This window comes from Hyla sarda, chromosome 1, assembly GCF_029499605.1.
Source record: "Hyla sarda isolate aHylSar1 chromosome 1, aHylSar1.hap1, whole genome shotgun sequence".
NCBI classification, from domain to species: domain Eukaryota; kingdom Metazoa; phylum Chordata; class Amphibia; order Anura; family Hylidae; genus Hyla; species Hyla sarda.
This window is the reverse complement of record NC_079189.1, coordinates 533,397,762-533,419,290: the sequence shown is the minus strand read 5'-3', so window position 1 is coordinate 533,419,290 and position 21,529 is coordinate 533,397,762. Positions and strand designations below refer to the sequence as shown.

General features: G+C 40.6%; 1 protein-coding gene across 1 annotated transcript in view; it reads right to left on the bottom strand.

Moving 5' to 3' along the window:
- Positions 1-21,084, bottom strand: part of ANKDD1B (ankyrin repeat and death domain containing 1B) — a 62,499-nt gene extending 41,415 nt beyond the window's left edge. The window contains exons 1-5 of the mRNA XM_056540331.1: positions 20,474-21,084; positions 9,901-10,004; positions 9,467-9,565; positions 7,487-7,585; positions 3,834-3,938 (exon numbers count right to left, since the gene is read on the bottom strand). Of these exons, the coding sequence (XP_056396306.1) occupies positions 3,834-3,938; positions 7,487-7,585; positions 9,467-9,565; positions 9,901-10,004; positions 20,474-20,657 (591 nt within the window). The 5' untranslated portion in view covers positions 20,658-21,084. The remainder of the gene's footprint in view (positions 1-3,833; positions 3,939-7,486; positions 7,586-9,466; positions 9,566-9,900; positions 10,005-20,473) is intronic.
- Between the last annotated feature and the right edge of the window lie 445 nt (positions 21,085-21,529).

The window sequence follows — 21,529 nt, the reverse complement described above, 5'->3', positions numbered from 1 at the left end:
GGAGTGATGATATTCTCTACATTCCCCTGCATTTATTATTTGTATATTATTTGCCTCTAGTTGCAGTTTTGATATGGTGACACATAACCGTTTCTCCTGTACTTCAGTCACCCACATGGATTATCTGCAGAATAAACCACAAGTCCTTTTCAGGGATCCTCTTACCAGCGGATAAGTCATAATGGAGTTAGACACACCTTACAGAACCAATATTGAAAGACTTTTACACTCAATCCACTGAATTCTGAAATGTGATGTGTACATAAAGGGAGGCTGCTGTATAATACCCTAACACTACACAGAATAAACTACTTCTAGATCAGCAGGAACAACCCAGTTCTGATGTAGTAATGCACGCAAAGGTGTTGCTATCTGATGGATCATACCATGATCGGCTCACCTATGAAACAGGACAACACTCTGTATATCTCTGTATCAAATTAAAGGGTGACCCGGAGTTACGTACTCAATCAGTGTTTCCCAAATGCGGTCCTCAAGTCTCCCCAACAGGTCATGTTTTCAGGATTTCCTTAGTCTTTTACAGGTGATATAATTCTGGTCAGTGCATCAGGCATCACCACAGTTATATCACCTGTGAAAGGAAATCCTGGAAACATGAACTGTTGGGGGGGACTTGAGGACCGCGCTTGGGAAACACTGTCCTAGACCATTTTGCTTTTTTCCTAAACTATTTCCTCATAGATTGTAAGTGCTTAAGAGCAGAACCCTCACTCCTATTGTGATTATAATCATCATAATCCAAAGATGAATTCACCATTCTGGAAATCACAAAGCTAAAGACGTAACGAGCTTTCTCAACCTTTGGGACCCCTACTGATCATGAAAATTAAATCGGTGCAGGGCTACTTTAGCTTTGTGGTCATTTTACAGTTTAACAGTAGTATGAAGAACCCAGCACTCGCCAAGGTAGATGCAGTAACTGAGATGTTTATTCACATGTGGTCATAGCAGTTGTACACACAGTATACGTTTCGGCACAGCAGGCTTTTTTCAGCTTTGGCTTTAAAGGGGTACTCCGGTGGAAAACGTTTTTTTTTTTTTTTTTTTTTTTTATAAACTGGTGCCAGAAAGTTAAACAGATTTGTAAATTACTTCTATTAAAAAATCTTAATCCTTCCAGTACTTATTAGCTGCTGAATACTAGAGGAAATTATTTTCTTTTTGGAACAGAGAGCTCTCTGCTGACATCATGACCACAGTGCTCTCTGCTGACATCTCTGTCCATTTTAGGAACTGTCCAGAGTAGGAGAAAATCTCCATAGCAAACATATGCTGCTCTGGACAGTTCCTAAAATGGACAGAGATGTCAACAGAAAGCACTGTGGTCATGAAGTCAGCAGAGAGCTCTGTGTTCCAAAAGGAAAAGAATTTCCTCTGTAGTATTCAGCAGCTAATAAGTACTGGAAGTATTAAGATTTTTTAATATAAGTAATTTACAAATCTGTTTAACTTTCTGGCACCAGTTGATTTAAAAAAAAAAAAAAAAAAAAATAAGTTTTCCCCCGGAGTACCCCTTTAACCCCTTAACGACGCAGGACGTATATTTACGTCCTGCGCCGGCTCCCGCGATATGAAGCGGGATCGCGCCGCGATCCCGCATCATATCGCGTGGGTCCCGGCGCTAATCAACGGCCGGGACCCGCGGCTAATACCACACATCGCCGATCGCGGCGATGTGCGGTATTAACCCTTTAGAAGCGGCGGTCAAAGCTGACCGCCGCTTCTAAAGTGAAAGTGAAAGTAACCCGGCTGCTCAGTCGGGCTGTTCGGGACCGCCGCGGTGAAATCGCGGCGTCCCGAACAGCTGATCGGACACCGGGAGGGCTCTTACCTGCCTCCCCGGTGTCCGATCGACGAATGACTGCTCCGTGCCTGAGATCCAGGCAGGAGCAGTCAAGCGCCGATAATGCTGATCACAGGCGTGTTAATGCACGCCAGTGATCAGCATTAGAGATCAGTGTGTGCAGTGTTATAGGTCCCTATGGGACCTATAACACTGCAAAAAAAATGTTAAAAAAAAGTGTTAATAAAGGTCATTTAACCCCTTCCCTAATAAAAGTTTGAATCACCCCCCTTTTCCCATAAAAAAAATAAAACAGTGTAAAAAAAATAAAAAATAAACATATGTGGTATCGCCGCGTGCGTAAATGTCCGAACTATAAAAATATATCATTAATTAAGCCGTACGGTCAATGGCGTACGCGCAAAAAAATTCCAAAGTCCAAAAAAGCGTATTTTGGTCACTTTTTATATCATTAAAAAATGAATAAAAAGTGATCAAAAAGTCCGATCAAAACAAAAATCATACCGATAAAAACTTCAGATCACGGCGCAAAAAATGAGTCCTCATACCACCCCATACATGGAAAAATAAAAAAGTTATAGGGGTCAGAAGATGACATTTTTAAACGTATAAATTTTCCTGCATGTAGTTATGATTTTTTCCAGAAGTGCGACAAAATCAAACCTGTATAAGTAGGGTATCATTTTAACCGTATGGACCTACAGAATAATGATAAGGTGTAATTTTTACCGAAATATGCACTGCGTAGAAACGAAAGCCCCCAAAAGTTACAAAATGGCGTTTTTTTTTCGATTTTGTCGCACAATGATTTTTTTTTCCGTTTCGCCGTGCATTTTTGGGTAAAATGACTAATGTCACTGCAAAGTAGAATTGGCGACGCAAAAAATAAGCCATAATATGGATTTTTAGGTGGAAAATTGAAAGGGTTATGATTTTTAAAAGGTAAGGAGGAAAAAACGAAAGTGCAAAAACGGAAAAACCCTGAGTCCTTAAGGGGTTAATGCCACCTCATGCACCACCACCACCACCACCACCATCGCAGTTGTGCTGACACTTGTCTACTATCCACCCCTTTTACACCCATCCACTCACTGTAGAATGAACTGTAGCACATCCCCATTCACATACACAGGGGAGTGACTACACATCACACAGTGCACAGCCTGCCAACAATTTGTAAAAACTCAGAAGTCAACAGCCTGCAAGCAGAGGTGAAAACTACAAATTCTTGTGATTTTCATTTTCAGAAGATACCGCACTCTAAAACCAGGCTCCCACTTCTGTATGTCCAGAAACATGCAGCTCTGTATATGAATGGAGAAAGCAGCATGAAATACCAAAAATACAGAAACAGACAGCCAGCCATTCCCTAATATATGTGTATTACCTGGATCAGCTCTTAGAAGTGTATCTGTCGACAAACTTGTTGACTGTTTCCAGTAACAAATAGCAGAATTTTGAGTGCAGTGCTGATGAGGACCAAACAAAGTACAATCTTGGTCTCTGCAGTTGCGGTGGCATCCTGGTTGTGATTGACAGCTGGGTTCTGTGCCAGTCTACTGCTCTGGGATGCGGTGCAGGAGATCGTCGCAGGACCTGGCTGTCAGTCAGTCACATAGTGTGTTTCCACCCTAAAGTAGAACATTTACCGCTAACCAGTACAATCTCGGTCTCGGCAGTTGCGGTGGGATCCTGGCTGTGATTGACAGCCAGGTCCTTCGCTTACATTTATTTATATTGAACTTGCTTGTTGGTTGAATTTGCTGTTTCAGTTTCTGCTTGAATAGCACGTTATCCGCACACAGTTCAGCAGAAACAATGACAATGTGGTCAAAATCTGTATGTAGACGCAGACGAAAAACATGTGTCTAACTGCAGAATCAACCTTGCCAATGCAGAAATGCACTATTAATGCACTCATTTAATTTCTCCATTACTTATTATGGGAAACTGGTGTGGTGCAGTACAAACCCAATCGTATGGTTCCACCCTAAAGTAGAACACTTACCACTTCCCTGATGTTCAAGTCTTTCAGTTGCAGCTCCTTCAGCAGATAATCCACTATATCATTCTTATCATTCTGGGCAGCAAAATGCAAAACATTCATTCCATCCTGCAAAAAAGCAATCATATTTTATTTTTCATATCATACATTTTCCCCAGATATTCCAGACTAAATATCTTTTAAAATGATGGTTATTAGGTGTGAATGACACAAAGCTTAGTTACACTATATTCTGAAGTAATGTCTATTGTTGCAATGCCTTTCAATTATATTTAATAGGGATGAGCGAATCGAATCTGACAAATCCAAATTTGTTACGAATTTCAGCAAAAATTTAATTCCTAATGAATGCGAATATAGCCGCGATTCGATCGCACAAATTGCTTCATTGAGCACAATTTAGTGCGGTTCAGGTCCAGGCATCTCAAATGATGGATCCACATGTGAGGACATGGGGCAAGGAATTCTGGGAACGCGGGAAGGCAAGGCGGGAAGGCGGGTAGACAGGATGACCCTGAATCACATGCAGCATACAGCCTATCAGCAGACGGTCACCCCTGTGATGTCACAGCCCTATATAATCAGCAGCCATCTTGTGACCAGTCACATCAGCGTTCTATTACAGAGAGAGAGGAACAGAGAGCAGTGTGTATTGCACAGAAAAGCATTTTTACTGCAGCAATTATCCTCCCAGTCACATCAGCGTTCTGTTGCAGAGAGGGACATAGAGCAGTGTGTGTTGCACAGAAAAGCTATTTTACAGCAGCAATTCACCTCAAACCCAAATCCAGCCTAGAAGCACTGATAGGGAAGGGAGTGAGATTGAGAGGGAAAGTGTAATTTTGGGTGTAGTACACAGCGACTGTGTGGTGCAGCACTGGTGTGTACAACAACTGAAAAGCTAATAGTAGCCAGCCAGTTAAGGTGAACAGAGCGTGGTGTACCATTTTGTTCATGATAAAGTCTTAAGGGCCTAGATACTGTGAAAGGCCAGCCAAAAGTACACACCTGCTGGTGTTGTAGACAAATACTGTTTTAAAAAAGCCTACTGGAGCGCATTGTCCTCCCCTTATAAGTGCATACCACATACATACATCTAAGTGGTGTACCATTTTGTTCCTGTTAAAGTCTCCAGCCACCTCCAGGCTGTCGTATTCTGCAACTATATGGTCTCCTCCTGCTTACGCCACCTCCAGGCTGTGTCATTCAGCCACTATATGGTCTCCTCATGCTGCCAAAACAACTCAAGGCTGTGTCATTCAGCCACTATATGGTCTCCTCATGCTGCCGCCAAATCCAGGCTATTGTCATTCAGCCACGATATGGTCTGCTCTTGCTGCTGCCAACTACAGGCTGTGTCAGTCAGCCACTATATGGTCTCCTCATGCTTCCGCCACCTCCAGGCTGTGTCACTGTACCGCCATGTGGTCTCCTAATGCTGCTGGCATATTAAATAAACATTTTTAGGTTCCTCTATTTGAAAAAAATTCCGGAAAATTCGGCGTATAGGCTGAATCGAATTTTTCTAAAATTCGCTCATCTCTAATATTTAATGTATTCTTAAATCCTTCCTACAATGGCCTAGATGTTTTAAATCTGTCTAATACTTTGACAGTGTAAAGTTAGGAAATGCGCCATATTTTACCTTAGTGGCTCATGCTGTTTTGTATCTGGCATATTTCAGACTATGTTTTGGTGCATAGATAAGATTTTGGTGCATTTCAGTCAGACCTAAGTCTTGCTCCTTGTTAGGCCTCATCCACATCAGCATTGTGCTCCGTTGTGAGGAGCTCTGTCCCTGAGTTTGTCTAAATCACAAGACTTTTTTCAAGAAAAAAAAATACTGCAAGCAAACAACTTACACCTACCGGAAACCTGATAGACCCAATTTAAATTCAATTGAACCAGGCGGTATCCCTTGTGCAAGGTCCATTTGATGCAAAAAAAAGAAAAGTGGACTTTGAACAAGAAAGCACAATGCTGATTTGAGCTTAGCCTTAAATGGAGAGCCAAAAAGCACAAATGTACCTCAAAAATAGGACGAAAAGATGTGTTTCAGCTCGCTTCCCAATATTTATCGATCTGTATGAGACAAAAATGTGTCTGATTTTATCAAGTACAACTCTTTCATCGCTTTTATTTTACCAGAGGAATTTGAGTTATGAAGGCTGAGCTGTGATTGGTTGGTATGGGTACATCAGACACATTTTCTCTCATAAAGAACCTGGGTGTCTGTTTGTAGCAAATGCAGTGAATTCCAACCGCATATACAGAAGCCAGGAACATTTTGAGGTCCAGCACTCTTCTTCATGAAAAAATCAATTCTTAATTGAAGCATTTTAAAAATACATCCATTCACTTCCAAAGAATGTGAATGGCCTGGTATGTCTGGTGTTTTACCTGTATTTGAAGTAAAAATGGAGGATGTACTTAAAAAAAAAAAATCTTGAAAGCTTTAAAAAAGGGACGTGGCTAAGAGGAGACATATGAGGAGATGATGTAAGATGTGCAAAATGTCTTATTAACCTGCTCCTATTTGCCTGAATCTCTGTACATATCCGATGCAGTGACATCCTGCAGTAATGTTTCAGATCAGAGATAACTCTGTTTCCAACTGTTTAGCAACTTAGATATCACAATTAACAACAACTATGTCATCTATGTCATTAGGCAGAGGAACTGTCATCCATTTTGGGGCATCCGCTAATGTAACTGGAATGACCTGAGGGCTGTCTTCTTTATACACCTTTTACAGAACCAATGTTACGATGACATGCATAATGTATTACAATACAGAAGTTATATGAGCAAGTGAGAGATCATCAAGTCCTCTAGTGAAACAATAAATTTAGGGACACGGAAAAAAAAAAAAAAAATATATATATATATATATATATATATATATATAAAGATTATGCTGTAACTTCTATTCTAAATGAAAAAACAAAGAGTGAATAAAGAGTGATAAAACCCCAATAAAAACATCACCTCATTCTATACAAAACAAGCCCCCCCATATAGCAACAACAAAAAAATAATTTTTAATTGTGCAAAAGTAGTAAAAAAAAAAAAAAGCATTAAAAAGCCATTATGTGGCTACATAAAAAAACTTTTTCTTAAAGTTATTGGTTTTACAACATGATAAAAAAAAAAGTAAAAGAGCCACGTCATTAAAGTGGTTGTCCATGATTATTTTTTTTTTTCAATGGCTTTGGCCGTTTTGATCTTCCCATTCCCTCCTCTTCACTGCTTCTTCCTGGTTCCTTTGATGCATCATCCACCAGGAATCACCCTGCTCAGCCAGGCACTGGCTACAGTGGTGTCCTGCTTAAGTAATTTAATGTCCTGCTTAAGTCAGTGATTGTTTAAGCGGGCAGTTCATGTGGGCATGACAAAGAAACTGTGATGTGAGGGATTTATCCCTGGAAAGTCCCTTTAAGGGGTAAAGGGCTGGTTTATGGAGCAAAACAAATTGGTGTATATGTATTCAAACCATAAGGTGTCCAAAATGCCTAGCCAAATTTGTCATGACAATTGCATCACTTTCACCATCTTGTAAATGCACACATCTTAAAACACTAATGTTTAGTGCCCCCACCCCCATCCCCCCCAATGTTTGGTGTCCCTAAAAAGAAATGTTATATAGTGATACAGACCTCATTTACGGCTTTCTGGTTTGCCCCTGCTTTGATCAGCATCTGCACAGTTGCTAGGTCTGCTGACCATGCAGCCAGGTGGAGAACAGTGAGGCCATGCTGGAAAAAGAACGGGTTGGTTATAGAGGGTTTATGGTAACTTGCGGCTTATCTTAGTAAAGAAAAACACAATTTAAGTAGCAGTGGTATCAAAAGGGGGTCGTAGTTTGTAAGTTACTCAACCGAACAAAGCACTGCACTACTGTATAAATGGTGCAAATATGGCAAGGGTGTATGTACCAAAAAGACATAATGCAACTGCTAATTGGGAGAGAAGGTAAAGTCTTAGTTTGTCCCATTACCTTTGTTACTAGGTGTGGTGACCTCTTGTTTGGGACTCACCTTTGTAGAAAAACTAGGGGTCTTTTTACACAGACAACCGTCCAATCCCTCTGCTGATCACCTATATACAAGTGAATCACGTTGAAATACATGGCACAACTATTAATGGTGAACATCTACATAAGGGATCGCTGGAATGTATGTGTGGCTGTTCGCTTGATTGTCCGCAGCACATACAGTATATCTATATACACTGCAAGATGAGTTTTAGGGCTGCATAAAAGATGTGATCAGCCTATGGAGAAGCATTTGCTTCTGATCCCTAGGGTGTTTGACTGATAATCGCTCAGTGTAAAAAAATTCTTAAAGTGTACCTGTCATTAGCAAAAATCTTTTATATAATGTAGAAAATAACATTATAGGTGTATTTGTAATGTACATTGGTTAAAACATGTGTATATTGTCTGTTCGTCTCTGTGAGGAGACTAAATACAGGAAGTGTAGGTGGACTACACAGTGTACTGACTACAAGCAGGGCTCTGTGCAGTGAGGACAAGCAGGGCTCTGTGCAGTGAGGACAAGCAGGGCTCTGTACACTGAGGACAAGCAGGGCTCTGTACACTGAGGACAAGCAGGGCTCTGTACACTGAGGACAAGCAGGGCTCTGTGCACTGAGGACAAGCAGGGTTCTGTACACTGAGGACAAGCAGGGCTCTGTACACTGAGGACAAGCAGGGCTCTATGCACTGAGGACAAGCAGGGCTCTGTACACTGAGGACAAGCAGGGCTCTGTGCAGTGCGGACAAGCAGGGCTCTGTACACTGAGGACAAGTAGGGCTCTGTACACTGAGGACAAGCAGGGCTCTGTACACTGAGGACAAGCAGGGCTCTGTACACTTTGGACAAGCAGGGCTCTGTACACTGAGGACAAGCAGGTCTCTGTCACCCGAGACAGGTGTCATCAGAGAGGACTTAGACAGAAAAGAACAACCTTAACTTCAGAAGCTCATAAGTACTGAAAGGATTAAGATTTTTTAATATAAGTAATTTACAAATCTGTTTATCTTTCTGGAGCCAGTTGATATATGAAAAAATATTTTTTTCCTGGATAACCCCTTTAATATCTTACTACATAATAATCTCATCCTATGGTTTGCAAGTCGGACCTTCCATAGCAGTATGAAAATGCAGCACCCCTTACAATCTGTGCTCTTAGCTCAAAACCTTGGATCAACCCTCCCTACGTGCCCCATGGTACTTCTAGCAGCTAAGCAATTGCTTATAGAATTACAACATTTGTTTAGTTGGGTAACTTACATGCTACATGCAATTATTTTGTCTCTAACATATTATTAATCTTACTAGTTTTGTATATTTTTACCCCTTCTTGTAATCAGAACAAAAAAAAGGAAGAGAGACAGGCAAGTATGGGATCAATAGCAAGTTCCTCTGAGGATTGTAAATACAACTTACTACAAATTAAATAACTAAAATGTGTAAAATAAAGAATAGAATACTGTATAGCATTTTTGTCTCTTTTTTTTCTTTCGAAACAGCATCATTCTTGTCCATGGCCCTTTGGAGCACACTCTCTTTTTTTAACTTTCCACAACTCTAATAACTTGTAATCAAGCAGTAATAGCAATATTTTCCTCTTACCCTATCCACAATATCAACTCGCGCTTTATGGTTGAGAAGAAAGGACACGGCTTGATAATGGTTTCCTGCTACCGCAAAATGTAGAGCAGTGCGATCAAGCTAGGAAAAGAACAACCAACAGATTTTATTCAACATACATTGATAAGTTACTGTACACACTAGCACACAGTGGTATTACAAAATGTTGTACTTCATTTGCAATTTGCAGGTTGACAAAATAGTTTGAATACAGATACAGCCCTCAGGCAAAGAATTCAACCTTTTTTCTCTATTCTTGTCCAACTAGATGTGAACGAACCCTAACACACTTTGTACAACCTTCCAAAAAGAGATTCATTGGTTCGAAAGATATTTCAGGTCCATTAAGTGATTTTGACTTATTTTGACCTATTCAGCAATTGCGATGCTGGCATTATTATAATACTTAATCTTACCACATTTTTAGAATTAATGTTCACTTTCTTTTCTTTGAGTGCGGCCATTGTTTCCACATCATTTTTCTTTGCTGCTTGATGAAACTCCATCTCATTTTTTAACACTGGAACAACATAATATTGGAATAAATAGACACATAAGCTTTTGTCATGCCAACACCTTCATGTAAAGGTACAATTAAACTGTGAAGACCATTAAAAACCATTGGCCTGAAAAGCAACCTTGGAGAATAGGGAAAAGGGAATAAATATTTAGCTTTTACCCCTTATGGACACAGCCCATTAGATTTTTTGCATTTTTGTTTTTCCTCCTGACCTTTTAAGAGCCATACTCTTATTTTTCCATTCACAGACCCATATGAGGGCTTGAGTTTGCACTTTATAACATTTTATGAACTGGAATGTTGTTTATTCTGTGAGTCAAAGGAATAAAATGATACCCATGGTTGAATGATTCTTTTTTTTTTGTACTGCTTTAATAAAAAAACAAAAAACAACAAAAATATGTATGTTTAAAATTGCCCTATTCTGACCCCCTATCATTTTCTAATTTTTATGTATACATGGTTGTATGAGGTCTAATTTTTTGCATTGTGATCTTTAGTTTTGTGTATATGTGACTTTTTTGATTACTTTTTATTCCATTTTTTTAAATGTTATGTAACCAAAAATCAACAATTTTGGACCATATGGGATTATTAAAGGGGTATTCCAGGAATTTTTTTTATTTGACTATGGGGCTGTACAGGGGCTGTAAAGTTAGTGCAGTTCATAATATAGTGTCTTTATCTGTGTGTGACGGTTTTCTCACAATTCCCATGTGATTTTCATCCTGATATTTATTTTTAACAGCATACAAAATGACTGCTGTCTCGGATTTTTCCTAGCTTGCAATGCGGTCGAGACCTGACTCACTAGTCAGCGGATGACAGGGAGCCTGTCTGCTTCAATGGGTGGAGAGAGCAAGCTGCAAGTAATGCAACAGTTGGAGGCACCCTGATTGAAAACCACAGGTCTGCAGCTCATTTATGTTTCAATGGGTGGGGTAGCTGATGTTTGGGAAGGAGGAAAATGGTATCATGGGAATGGTAGGCAAACAAGAAAACTGAAAACAGGAAATACAAGTTCACAGAAAGCTAGCCACAGTGTTATGGTAATCTCACAGCATAGCCATTTAGCCCAAGACAAGCGCAGATCCTTCCTAAGCATGTCCATTACTGTCTGCCAGGTACGTACTAAAATCACCTTATGCTGGATAACCCATTTAAGATTATATTTTAATAGTTTGAACATTTATGCACCTATACCAAATATATTCAATTGAAAAGAGAAAAGAAAACCAGGGCAACTCACCAAGTACGTAAACTTCAAGCTTCTTTATTAATCCATATAGGGTATGAACAGTGCAAGACACTGGTGGACAGAACACAGGGGGACGTCCGTTCGGGGCTACGGTGCCGTTTCGCAAGATATGCTTCAACTGGCCCTTGGTGGGCCAGTTGAAGCATATCTTGCGAAACGGCACCGTAGCCCCGAACGAACGTCCCCCTGTGTTCTGTCCACCAGTGTCTTGCACTGTTCATACCCTATATGGATTAATAAAGAAGCTTGAAGTTTACGTACTTGGTGAGTTGCCCTGGTTTTCTTTTCTCTTTTCAATTGAATATTTGCATTGGACTTTGCTATTACCAGTGAGCACCATCAGACGTGGTTGAGCCAGCAGAGGCATTGGATGACAGGTGCTAATAATTAGGCGAGCTGTGCCGAGTTTGTCTCTCTACTATTGAATATTGCCTATACCAAATATGTTTATTATTTAATTTATTTATTTTTTTACTCATTTTCATACAATGGGAAAAAGGGGTGATTAAAATTTTTATTGTGGTAGGGGCTTATTCACATTTTGTAAAAACTTTTTTTTTTACTATTTATTTTACATTTTGTAGGTTTCCAAAGGGGACCATTAATAGCAGTCTTTGAAATTCTATTACTGTTTAGTGCTATGCTTTGGCAGCTGATCAGCTATATCAACAATTTACTTGTTTAGTCTGCCTTTGTGGGCAGACTATGCAAGAAGATTTCCCAGAGCAGCAGTAGCCAGGAGAGGAGATGTCCGGCTGCTTTTCACCCATCAAACCCCCCACGATTGTGCTGTGAGTGGTCTGTTAAGTCAATACAATTACCACAACTGCTTAAGATGCTCTGATCAGTATTGATCACGGCATCTGAAGGGTTAATGACTGCTGATGTCTGCCATTAGCAAGAAGGTCCTGTCGTCTATGAAGTGAGTGCAGCTTCTGCAATTGCTTCATAGTCAAATTCTGGGTAGGACGTTAATGCAAATTAATGTTCATGAAAAAAAAAACAACCCCCAAATGTTGCACCTTTTAGGAGGGGGTTATGTATATGCAGTGCACTTTACATTACAGCTAACATGTTCTGTATATTTTTTGGGGTCAAAACAATAACCATTTTGTATTATTTTACTAATTTTTAAAAAAGTCTGACTTTTTTTAAACAAAATTAGTAGGCTTAAAAGAGATTCTGTTCACACTTCAGCACATGGAGGGAGATTCATCAAGACTTGGGCAGAGGAAAAGTTGACCAGTTGCCCATAGCAACCAGATGGCTTCTTTCATTTTTTAAAAGGCCTTTGAAAATAAAAGAAGTGATCTGATTGGCTGCTATGGGAAACTGGTCAACTTTTCCTCAGCACAGGTCTTGATGAATATATGTGAGGTATATTTGTGAGGAAATACCCCTGATATGTACAGCACCTCAAATACAGTCACAATACTCATAAGCTCCTGTTGTAAAATTCTGTTTGCCTCAAGGTTTTCTAGCATTTCCTGTGACAATTTGATCCTCCACTTTGATGCACTCCTTTTCATTAACCTTTACCATAGAATAGACTAATCATATCTAGACAACTCATATCCCAATGCCTGACAACAGATGTGATGAGGCAAAGCTTCTATGTCGTAATTACTTAGAAACACACTTTGTAAGGGTGCTTTCACACCACGTTTTCAGCCTACAGCTGCCGGATCCGGCTGGGGGAGGGGAAAACCGTGCGCTCCCGTACCCCAGCCGGACCGGCGTGGAAAATTATTGTCTTTAATGAGCCGACCAGAGTCACCGTTTGACTCCGGTCGGCTCATTTTCGACCCGTATCCAGTTTTCTGACTGAACCTAAAACCGTAGTATACTACGGTTTTAAGTCCGGTCACAAAACCGTAAACGGGGCAGAAAGGAGCCGACCGGAGTCAAACGGTGACTCAGATCGGGTCATTAAAGTCAATGGATTTCAGCACCGGTCCAGCTGGGGTATGGGAGCGCACGGTTTTCCCCTCCCCCAGCTGGATCCGGTTGCCATAGGCTGAAAACGTGGTGTGAAAGCAAAGCTTTAAACGTTTGTTTCGTTTGTTTTTTTTTAGAAAACATGACATGTTCAAACTCACAGAAAGAGAACTCTGGAAGCCCTGCACAAAGTAGAAAGGCGAGAATACACTACTTGAATGCCAGATGTGTGTGTGTACGTTATTGTCATTTCAAGGTCATAGTGCATACTAATGTTCTTTGATTTGTGTTTAACCTGCTTAACTTTTGATCTGCTATCTTTTACATAAAACAGCATATGGGGGGGAGGCCTCTTAGGGTTCTCCCCATTCCCCAGCTCCACTACTTGCAACTCAGTAGACAGAAACACAGCTCCTCGTTTCCTTAGTTAATTAGCCTGCCCCTTCCCTGTTGGGTCCTGACTATTTAACCAGATACAGTTTACTCTGTCTCTGCCTTTGCATGGTCTCTGATCTCCAAGTGCATTCCAGTTGTTTCTGATTGTGATTCTGTGTATGACCCTGGTCTGGCTGACATTCATTCTGGTTCTGACTTTTGGCTACACTGCTTTTCCGGTGTCCTGACTTCAGCTATTCCTGAGTACCCACTTTGGTGCCAGATCTCTGGCTGTGTGTTTGACCAAGTCCCTGGATTACGTGATTGTTTGTTATTTTTTATTTTTTTTGCGGTTGAACAACTAACTTGGGTCCACCAAAGTCTATTTGCAACCAAAGTGACCCTCTAAACATCTACATTACTATTACCTCACAAATTTCCCAACTAGCCATGCTTGCAAGCATGTGGCACTCATGTTGCACAAATTTTTACACGATAAGAGTATGCTCCTAGGACACTGAGTAGGCAGGTGCCATCTCTTTAAAAGAGTATTCCAGCGCAAAATAATTTATCCCCTATCAAAAGGATAGGGGATAAGTTATAGATCGCGGGGGGTCCAAGCGATGGGGCCCCGGGATCTCCATGTATATCTATGGGGTACATGGAGGGGGCGTATCGGCCGCCGCATCATGCAGGGATGGAACGCCCCCTTTCCAGCATACTGCTGTGGCCCCGTCCAGGAGATCCCGGGGGTCCCCAGCACTCGGACCCCCCGTGATCTATAACTTATCCCCTATCCTTCGAATAGGGGATACATTATATTGCACTACAGATCTCCTTCACTTCACTTGAAACAGCAGCATTAACAGCAGTACAGTGCAACACTTAAATGTTCACATATTCAGATGGCTAATCCTCCTTAAAGGGGTACTCCCATGGAAAGCTGAACTAGTTGAACTGCTGACCTCTGCTGTCCATTTTAGGAATGGACAGCAGAGGTCAGCAGAGAGCACTATGGTCGTGACAGAAGAGAAATCCAAAAAGAAAAGCATTTTCTCTGTAGTATACAGCCGCTAATAAGTACTGAAAGTATTACTTTTTTAATTAGAAGTAATTTACAAATCTGTTTAACTTTCTGGCACTAGTTGATTTAAAAAAAATTTAAAAAGTTTTCCACTGGAGTACCCCTTTAAGCCCACTGGGCTTGTCACTGCCCCTCTTCGCTACACCAGGCAACTCACTCTGCTGGAATGGGCATAAACTAGCTGAGCATAGACACAAGGCGTCAGGACAGCATGTCTCTCAATATCTGCTAGTCTCTCTCTCTGTGATAGCGTTTCCACAACCTACATTGGCCCAGCATTGGCTCCCTAACTTGAACAGTCGTTCTCTGTTATCAGTCACTGACTTGCCCAGAAAAGCAAGTGCAGCACCACTCAGAGACACTGCCTTTCTACTATTAACTCTCTCCTGGCCTGTCTGTTCTGGTGCAATGCTTAACACCACAATGCTTAAAGGAAAACTGTCAGATATTTTCTCCCGCACTATCCACACTACTGATGGATAGTGTGGGAGAATCTGATTAAAATGCCCTACCTTGCCCGGATCCGCCTCGCCGTTCGCCCGCAATTGTAGTTTTAATCTATGTGTATAACTTGCTGTAACAGGCACGGGCGGGGCTTCTGCAGGTTACATCATGAAGGGCAAAAAAGCAGGGTCCTCCAGCTGCTCCAAACAATGACGGTAAAAAAATAGGTTAAAACTTTACTTTTACTTCATATCGTTAAAACCAAAGGATATCCATGAAAATTAAAAAGACACACATGATGCACCGACGCGTTTTGAGCCGTAAATGGCTCTCAGTCATGGCAGTGTGTTTGTGGGCAAATGCCCCTTATGTAGTATACATTTCCAATGAACCTAGCGGAAACCAGTGATTGCTGGGACCGGAGATAGAATGAAGTGTAACATGCCATGCTTCGCAGGAAACAAAGCCACAAAACAAGAAATGGAATCCAGAAAGGTAGGACGGAAAACAAGGAAAATATCAGTAAATGGAGATTAGCTCTACAAAAGCCAGTGTAAAAGGGTAGTATGTTGGATAAACAATAGTAATAAAATTGTAAGAAAAAGGTTGAGGAATGAAGCAAGCAATACTGATGTGTGCAAAGCATATACATATGTATCCATTATGCATCTCAAGCCTCTTTCCATATCTAAAATATATTTGTTATAATGTGAGTGTTTCTACATGCGACAGCTACCTCATTGTATACACAAAGGAAAAGACACATGCTACAGAGATCTGAAACACTAAAGTCTGAGCAATAGATAAGGACCAATTGGATACACCGGTCTAAGAAATAAAAAATATGTATATATCAGCCGATAACATCTTCCACCCCCTAGTGGGGTGGTACGGCTGATATATAGATGACCTCCTCCTGGTGTGGAGGGGAACCAAAGATGAGGTTGTCCTTTTTATCAATTACCTAAATCATAACTCCCACAATCTAAAATTTACATACCACATGGACAATAACACCACTAATTTTTTGGGATGTGACTCTCACTGGTGATCCTGGCAATCACAATGTCCATACGCAACTATTCCGCAAGCCTAGTGCAGGTAATAATATCTTACATGCAAAGAGCAATCATCCTGCACACACTATTCACAACTTACCCATTGGGGAATTTATACAGGCCAAAAGAGCTTCTTCCAGTCCATCTGCATACCATATAACTTGTCAAAATATTCAAAAACGCCTCATGAAACGAGGATACAACAACTCTATTTTGAAGAGAGCGCAACGTATTGCAGATTCCAAGGACAAGAAGACATACTTATGTGAATCTTCCTCTCCATCTAATGCAAATTCAATTTACATACCTACTTTTTCCACGATCTATAGCAGTGACTTTAAAAACATCTGCAATGTTCTACGGAAACATCTGCCCATTCTATACCAAGATGGTGAAGTTGCGAATCTTTTGCAAAATGGCACTAGGTTTGTAGCCAAAAAAGGTCAATCCCTTGGAGATATTCTATCCCCCCAGTGATTTCACTTCGAGCATATCCGATACAAATTGGCTAACTACAAAAGGATGTTATCACTGCAATGCCACTAGATATACCTGCTGTACATTCATAATTAATACTCCCACTTTCACGTCTACAATAACTAAACAAAAATGTACTGTTCAAATGTCAGATACAATATGTGGGTAGTACAGCCCAAAAACTAAAAACACGCATTGTAGCATTTTTGATGTACAATTAACACATTTGCAAGTAATCGATCTGTGTCTGGTCTCACCAGACACCTCAGAGATCACCACCAGGGAGATTCGACTGGTTTTGAAGTCATTGGGATTGAACGTGTATTCCCCTGTCGCAGAGGAGGGGATCGCACTAAAAAGCTAAGGTACAGAGAAGCATTTTGGATCCTGACTTTAGATTCCCGTCCTCCCCAGGGAATGAATGCCAAACATGTACATGGTAGACACACATGTAATCATGGTAGACACATATATATGTGTCAGTTTATTATATACGTATACATATACCGTATTTTTCGCCGTATAAGACGCACTTTTTCTTCCCCAAAACTGGGGGGGGGGGGAAAGTTGGTGCGTCTTATACGGCAAATACCTGTCCTATCGCGGCGGTCCCTGTGGCCATCAACGGCCGGGACCCGTGACTAATACAGGACATCACCGACCGCGTCTGAAATTGAGGCGTCCCGAACAGCTTACAGGACACTGGGAGGGACCTTACCTGCCTCCTCGGTGTCTGCTCCGTGCCGGGATCCCCTGCATGGCCGGCGCTCTCCTTCATCGTCATCACGTCGTCGCGCACGCCGTCCCGTCATCCAATAGGAGCGGCGTGCGTAGTAACGTCATGGCGGTGACGGACAGCGAGGAAACCGGGCAGCAGAGACGTTCCGGTGTGACGGGGACACCCAGGGGACGCAGCAACAGCGATGGAGGGCGACATCCAGGGCAGCGGTGATGGGCGGGGACAGGTGAGTACTACCTCCTATACCAGTGGTCTTCAACCTGCGGACCTTCAGATGTTGCAAAACTACAACTCCCAGCATGCCCGGACAGCCGTTGGCTGTCCGGGCATGCTGGGAGTTGTAGTTTTGCAACATCTGAAGGTCCGCAGGTTGAAGATCACTGTCCTATACTTTACATTGTATTTGGTTCAGAATCTTTATTTTCTAGATTTTTATCCTATAAAATTAGGTGCGTCTTATATGCCGGAGCATCTTATATGACGAAAAATACGGTACTTTGTAAAATTATTTCTCTGCATCCTGTGTACATGTTTGACAGTTTGGCATTTTTCCTTTTTTCCATATTCTACATGCCACATTCTGAGAACATTGATTGCGGTGGTTATGTTCATAATTTTTTGGCATATCAGTACTTTTGGGATTTTCATTCATGAAATATGGTTGTGGTTAATTATTTCTGACCATGTTTTTTTCAATTCATTATTTTATTTGGTTACTAAGTATGATATGTTTTTTGGATACAAGTTTCCTCTGTAGCACATGACATATATTTGGAATGTATTGTTTATACACATATCAGCATATACTTTGATTTACGATATTTTTCTGAAAATAATCTACTGTATATTCTGTGTTTTACATGAAACTCAAAAATTATTTGCACTTCTTAGTGATATATATCTTTCTTTTTTTTGTTCATCATAACTTTTTATATTCATTTTCATTTATATACATATTTTTTTTATTTCTTAGACAGTTGTATCCAATTGGTTCTTATCTACTGCTCGGACTTTAGTGTTTCAGGTCTCTGTAGCATGTGTCTTTTCCTTTGTGTATACAATGAGGTAGCTGTCGTATGTAGAAACACTCACATAACAAATATATTTTAGATATGGAAAGAGGCTTGAGATGCATAATGGATACATATGTATATGCTTTGCACACATCAGTTTTGCTTGCTTCATTCCTCAACCTTTTCCCTACAATTTTATTACTATTGTTTATCCAACATGCTACCCTTGTTTTCCGTCCTACCTTTCTGGATTCCATTTCTTGTTTTGTGGCTTTGTTTCCTGTGAAGCATGGCATGTTACACTTCATTCTATCTCCGGTCCCAGCAATCGCTGGTTTCTGCTAGGTTCATTGAAAACGTATACAACATAAGGGGCATTTGCCCACAAACACACTGCCATGACTAAGAGTCATTTACGGCTCGAAACGAGTCGGTGCATCATGTGTGTCTTTTTCATTTTCATGGATATCCTTTGGTTTTAACGATATGAAGTATCGGTTTTAACCTATTTTTTCACCGTTATTGTTTTGAGCAGCTGGATGACCCTGCTTTTTTGCCCTTTTTTTTATGTTCCTCTCCGGGAAACGGCCCGCTGCTTGCCTGCCCTGCTCTCCATATCTGAAGTGAATTTCCAGTCTTCTACCCTGCTGTTGGTGAGCTGAGGCGTATTCCCTTTTTTTTACTTCTGCAGGTTAACTTGCACTGACGTCAGTGCCGCTTATGAATATTCATCCCCCCTTCCTTCAGTTAGGAGCGGCGAAGAGGGAGAACTGGAGGGAGGGGGGATGAATATTCATAAGTGGCCCTGACGTCAGTGCCAGTTAACCTGCAGAAGCCCCGCCGTGCCAGTTACAGCAAGATATACACATAGAATAAAACTACAATTGCGGGCAAATGGCAGGGCTCGTTTTAATCAGCGTCTCCCGCACTATCCACCAGTAGCGTGGATAGTGCGGGAGAAAATATCTGACAGTTTTCCTTTAACCATTCAGTCAGCATTGCCCTTAAAAAATATAAATAATAAATTTGCATGAAATTCCTTTTAATTATATTATTACACAGCATAATGATTTTGAGAGAAAAAACGTATGTTATCACAATTATATTAGTTTATTTAAAGGTCTGATGTAACAATATTAACTAAAAAGCTATTTACATGGGTGACAAGCTAGATGATTGAGACCTTTTGTCATTCAGGGGTTTCTTGAGTCTATCAGAGGACATGATTCTGAGGGCTCAATCTCTCTTTTTTACAAAACATGATCACTTTTAGATGTAATTTAATCTGTGTTGTTATCATTGCACATGCAGGGAATATAATAAGTGAGGTCTTATAGATTATTTGTGAATTATCGGACAGAGATTCTAAGTGCAATAGGTGCTGCCGGCGCTAGGACCATGTGGGCCAACGCTATCACTATTGATGGCAATGCAACATGCGCAGAATTTTGCCAAAACATGTTCATTGATCAGTACAATTTTCACAGCTGGTATTCCGCTGCAGAATCTATAGGAGGCTTCTGAAAAGTGGATCTGGAAATTCTTAGTGTGAACTGGCCCTAAGGCATAGATCCTAGTGGCAAATAACCGACTCCAAAGTCAATGTAAAATGGGTTGTTTTCTGCTAGACCCTTGAAAGTTATTACATTTCCAGGCTCTGGGAAAGACCCTCTCTGCTGGGCCAGTTTGACCCTGATGGGACCTCATAAGGCACAAAGTTTCAGTTGAGATCATCTACAACTATGTTATATTAAATTCTAATTTCCTTTTAACTGCACTCGGAAACGCACCGATCATACATGCCAAAATTGTACTAAGTCCTGGCTAATAACAAAAGTACTATATATTGATTTGGTTGACACATGGCACTGATAATGACCAGTGCATTAAAAGTATTCAACTAGTTCAGTATACAACCAGATATGTCAAATGTCTTAATATATCTGTATTTTTTTTATTTTTATTTTTTTTTAGCATGGAAGAAGTAAGTGATGCAGTTGCCATATGTTGAAGACACCTACAACTACTAATTCTGGAAATTCAGAACATCAGCTAAACATGAAAAGTATTTGCCGTAACTTACATATCTCGTGATTCTCAGTCGGACTCTGATGGGTGTTAATATTCCGTACAGTCTGTACCAGTCCATTGACATTACCAATCATCTTCTGGGCTCCATTTCTTCCCATATTAACCAGCATTGTTTTTCTATCTTCTTTATTCTGCTTGTTTTCTGGTCTCCTCCTAATTGTTTTCTGTTCCCTCATCTCTGCGTTCCGGTACTTTCCCTTTTAAAATTCACTATAATATTCGATTGCACCTGTATGAAGCCCCTTAAAGTAATGGCAAAGTCCTTCGACACAGGATTCCCTCCATGCACCAACTATGAGCGGTCTTTTGTGTTTCTATTATTTGAACACATAAAGTGAGAGGCTTGGGCTGGGCTGGGCTGTCGATCAGGTCTCTCCTCTTTGTCACTGTCAGTGACCGGAGTCCCCTGAAGGAGTAAACCAGCCCTGGGTGACTCATACCTGTAAACACTCATGAGGTAAAAAATGATAAAAGTCAATCCAAACAGCCAATAGGGTAAAAATGAAGTAAGATCAGGCACGAACAAGAGGGTTAATATAGTAGGAGAGAAAACTGAGCTTAATTCCAACCCATTTCAATATTTTCTTATTGCTTAAAGAAAGTAAACACTTGTTAAGTAAAACTAAGTATAAGTAGCATTTGTTCTCAACAGTATTTTATATTCATAGAGGCTTAAGTTGCAGTCGACTATGCATGCTGCAGTTCCATTCAATCACTATGGGCCTGCTGACATCTGACAGTCACTGTACTCGGTTATCTAAGTCCTTTAACCCCTTCAGGACCAAGCCCATTTTGGCCTTAAGGACCAGAGCGTTTTTTGCACATCTGACCACTGTCACTTTAAACATTAATAACTCTGGAATGCTTTTAGTTATCATTCTGATTCCGAGATTGTTTTTTCGTGACATATTCTACTTTAACATGGTGGTAAAATTTTGTGGTAACTTGCATCCTTTCCTTGTGAAAAATCCTAAAATTTGATGAAAAATTTGAAAATTTAGCATTTTTCTAACTTTGAAGCTCTCTGCTTGTAAGGAAAATGTATATT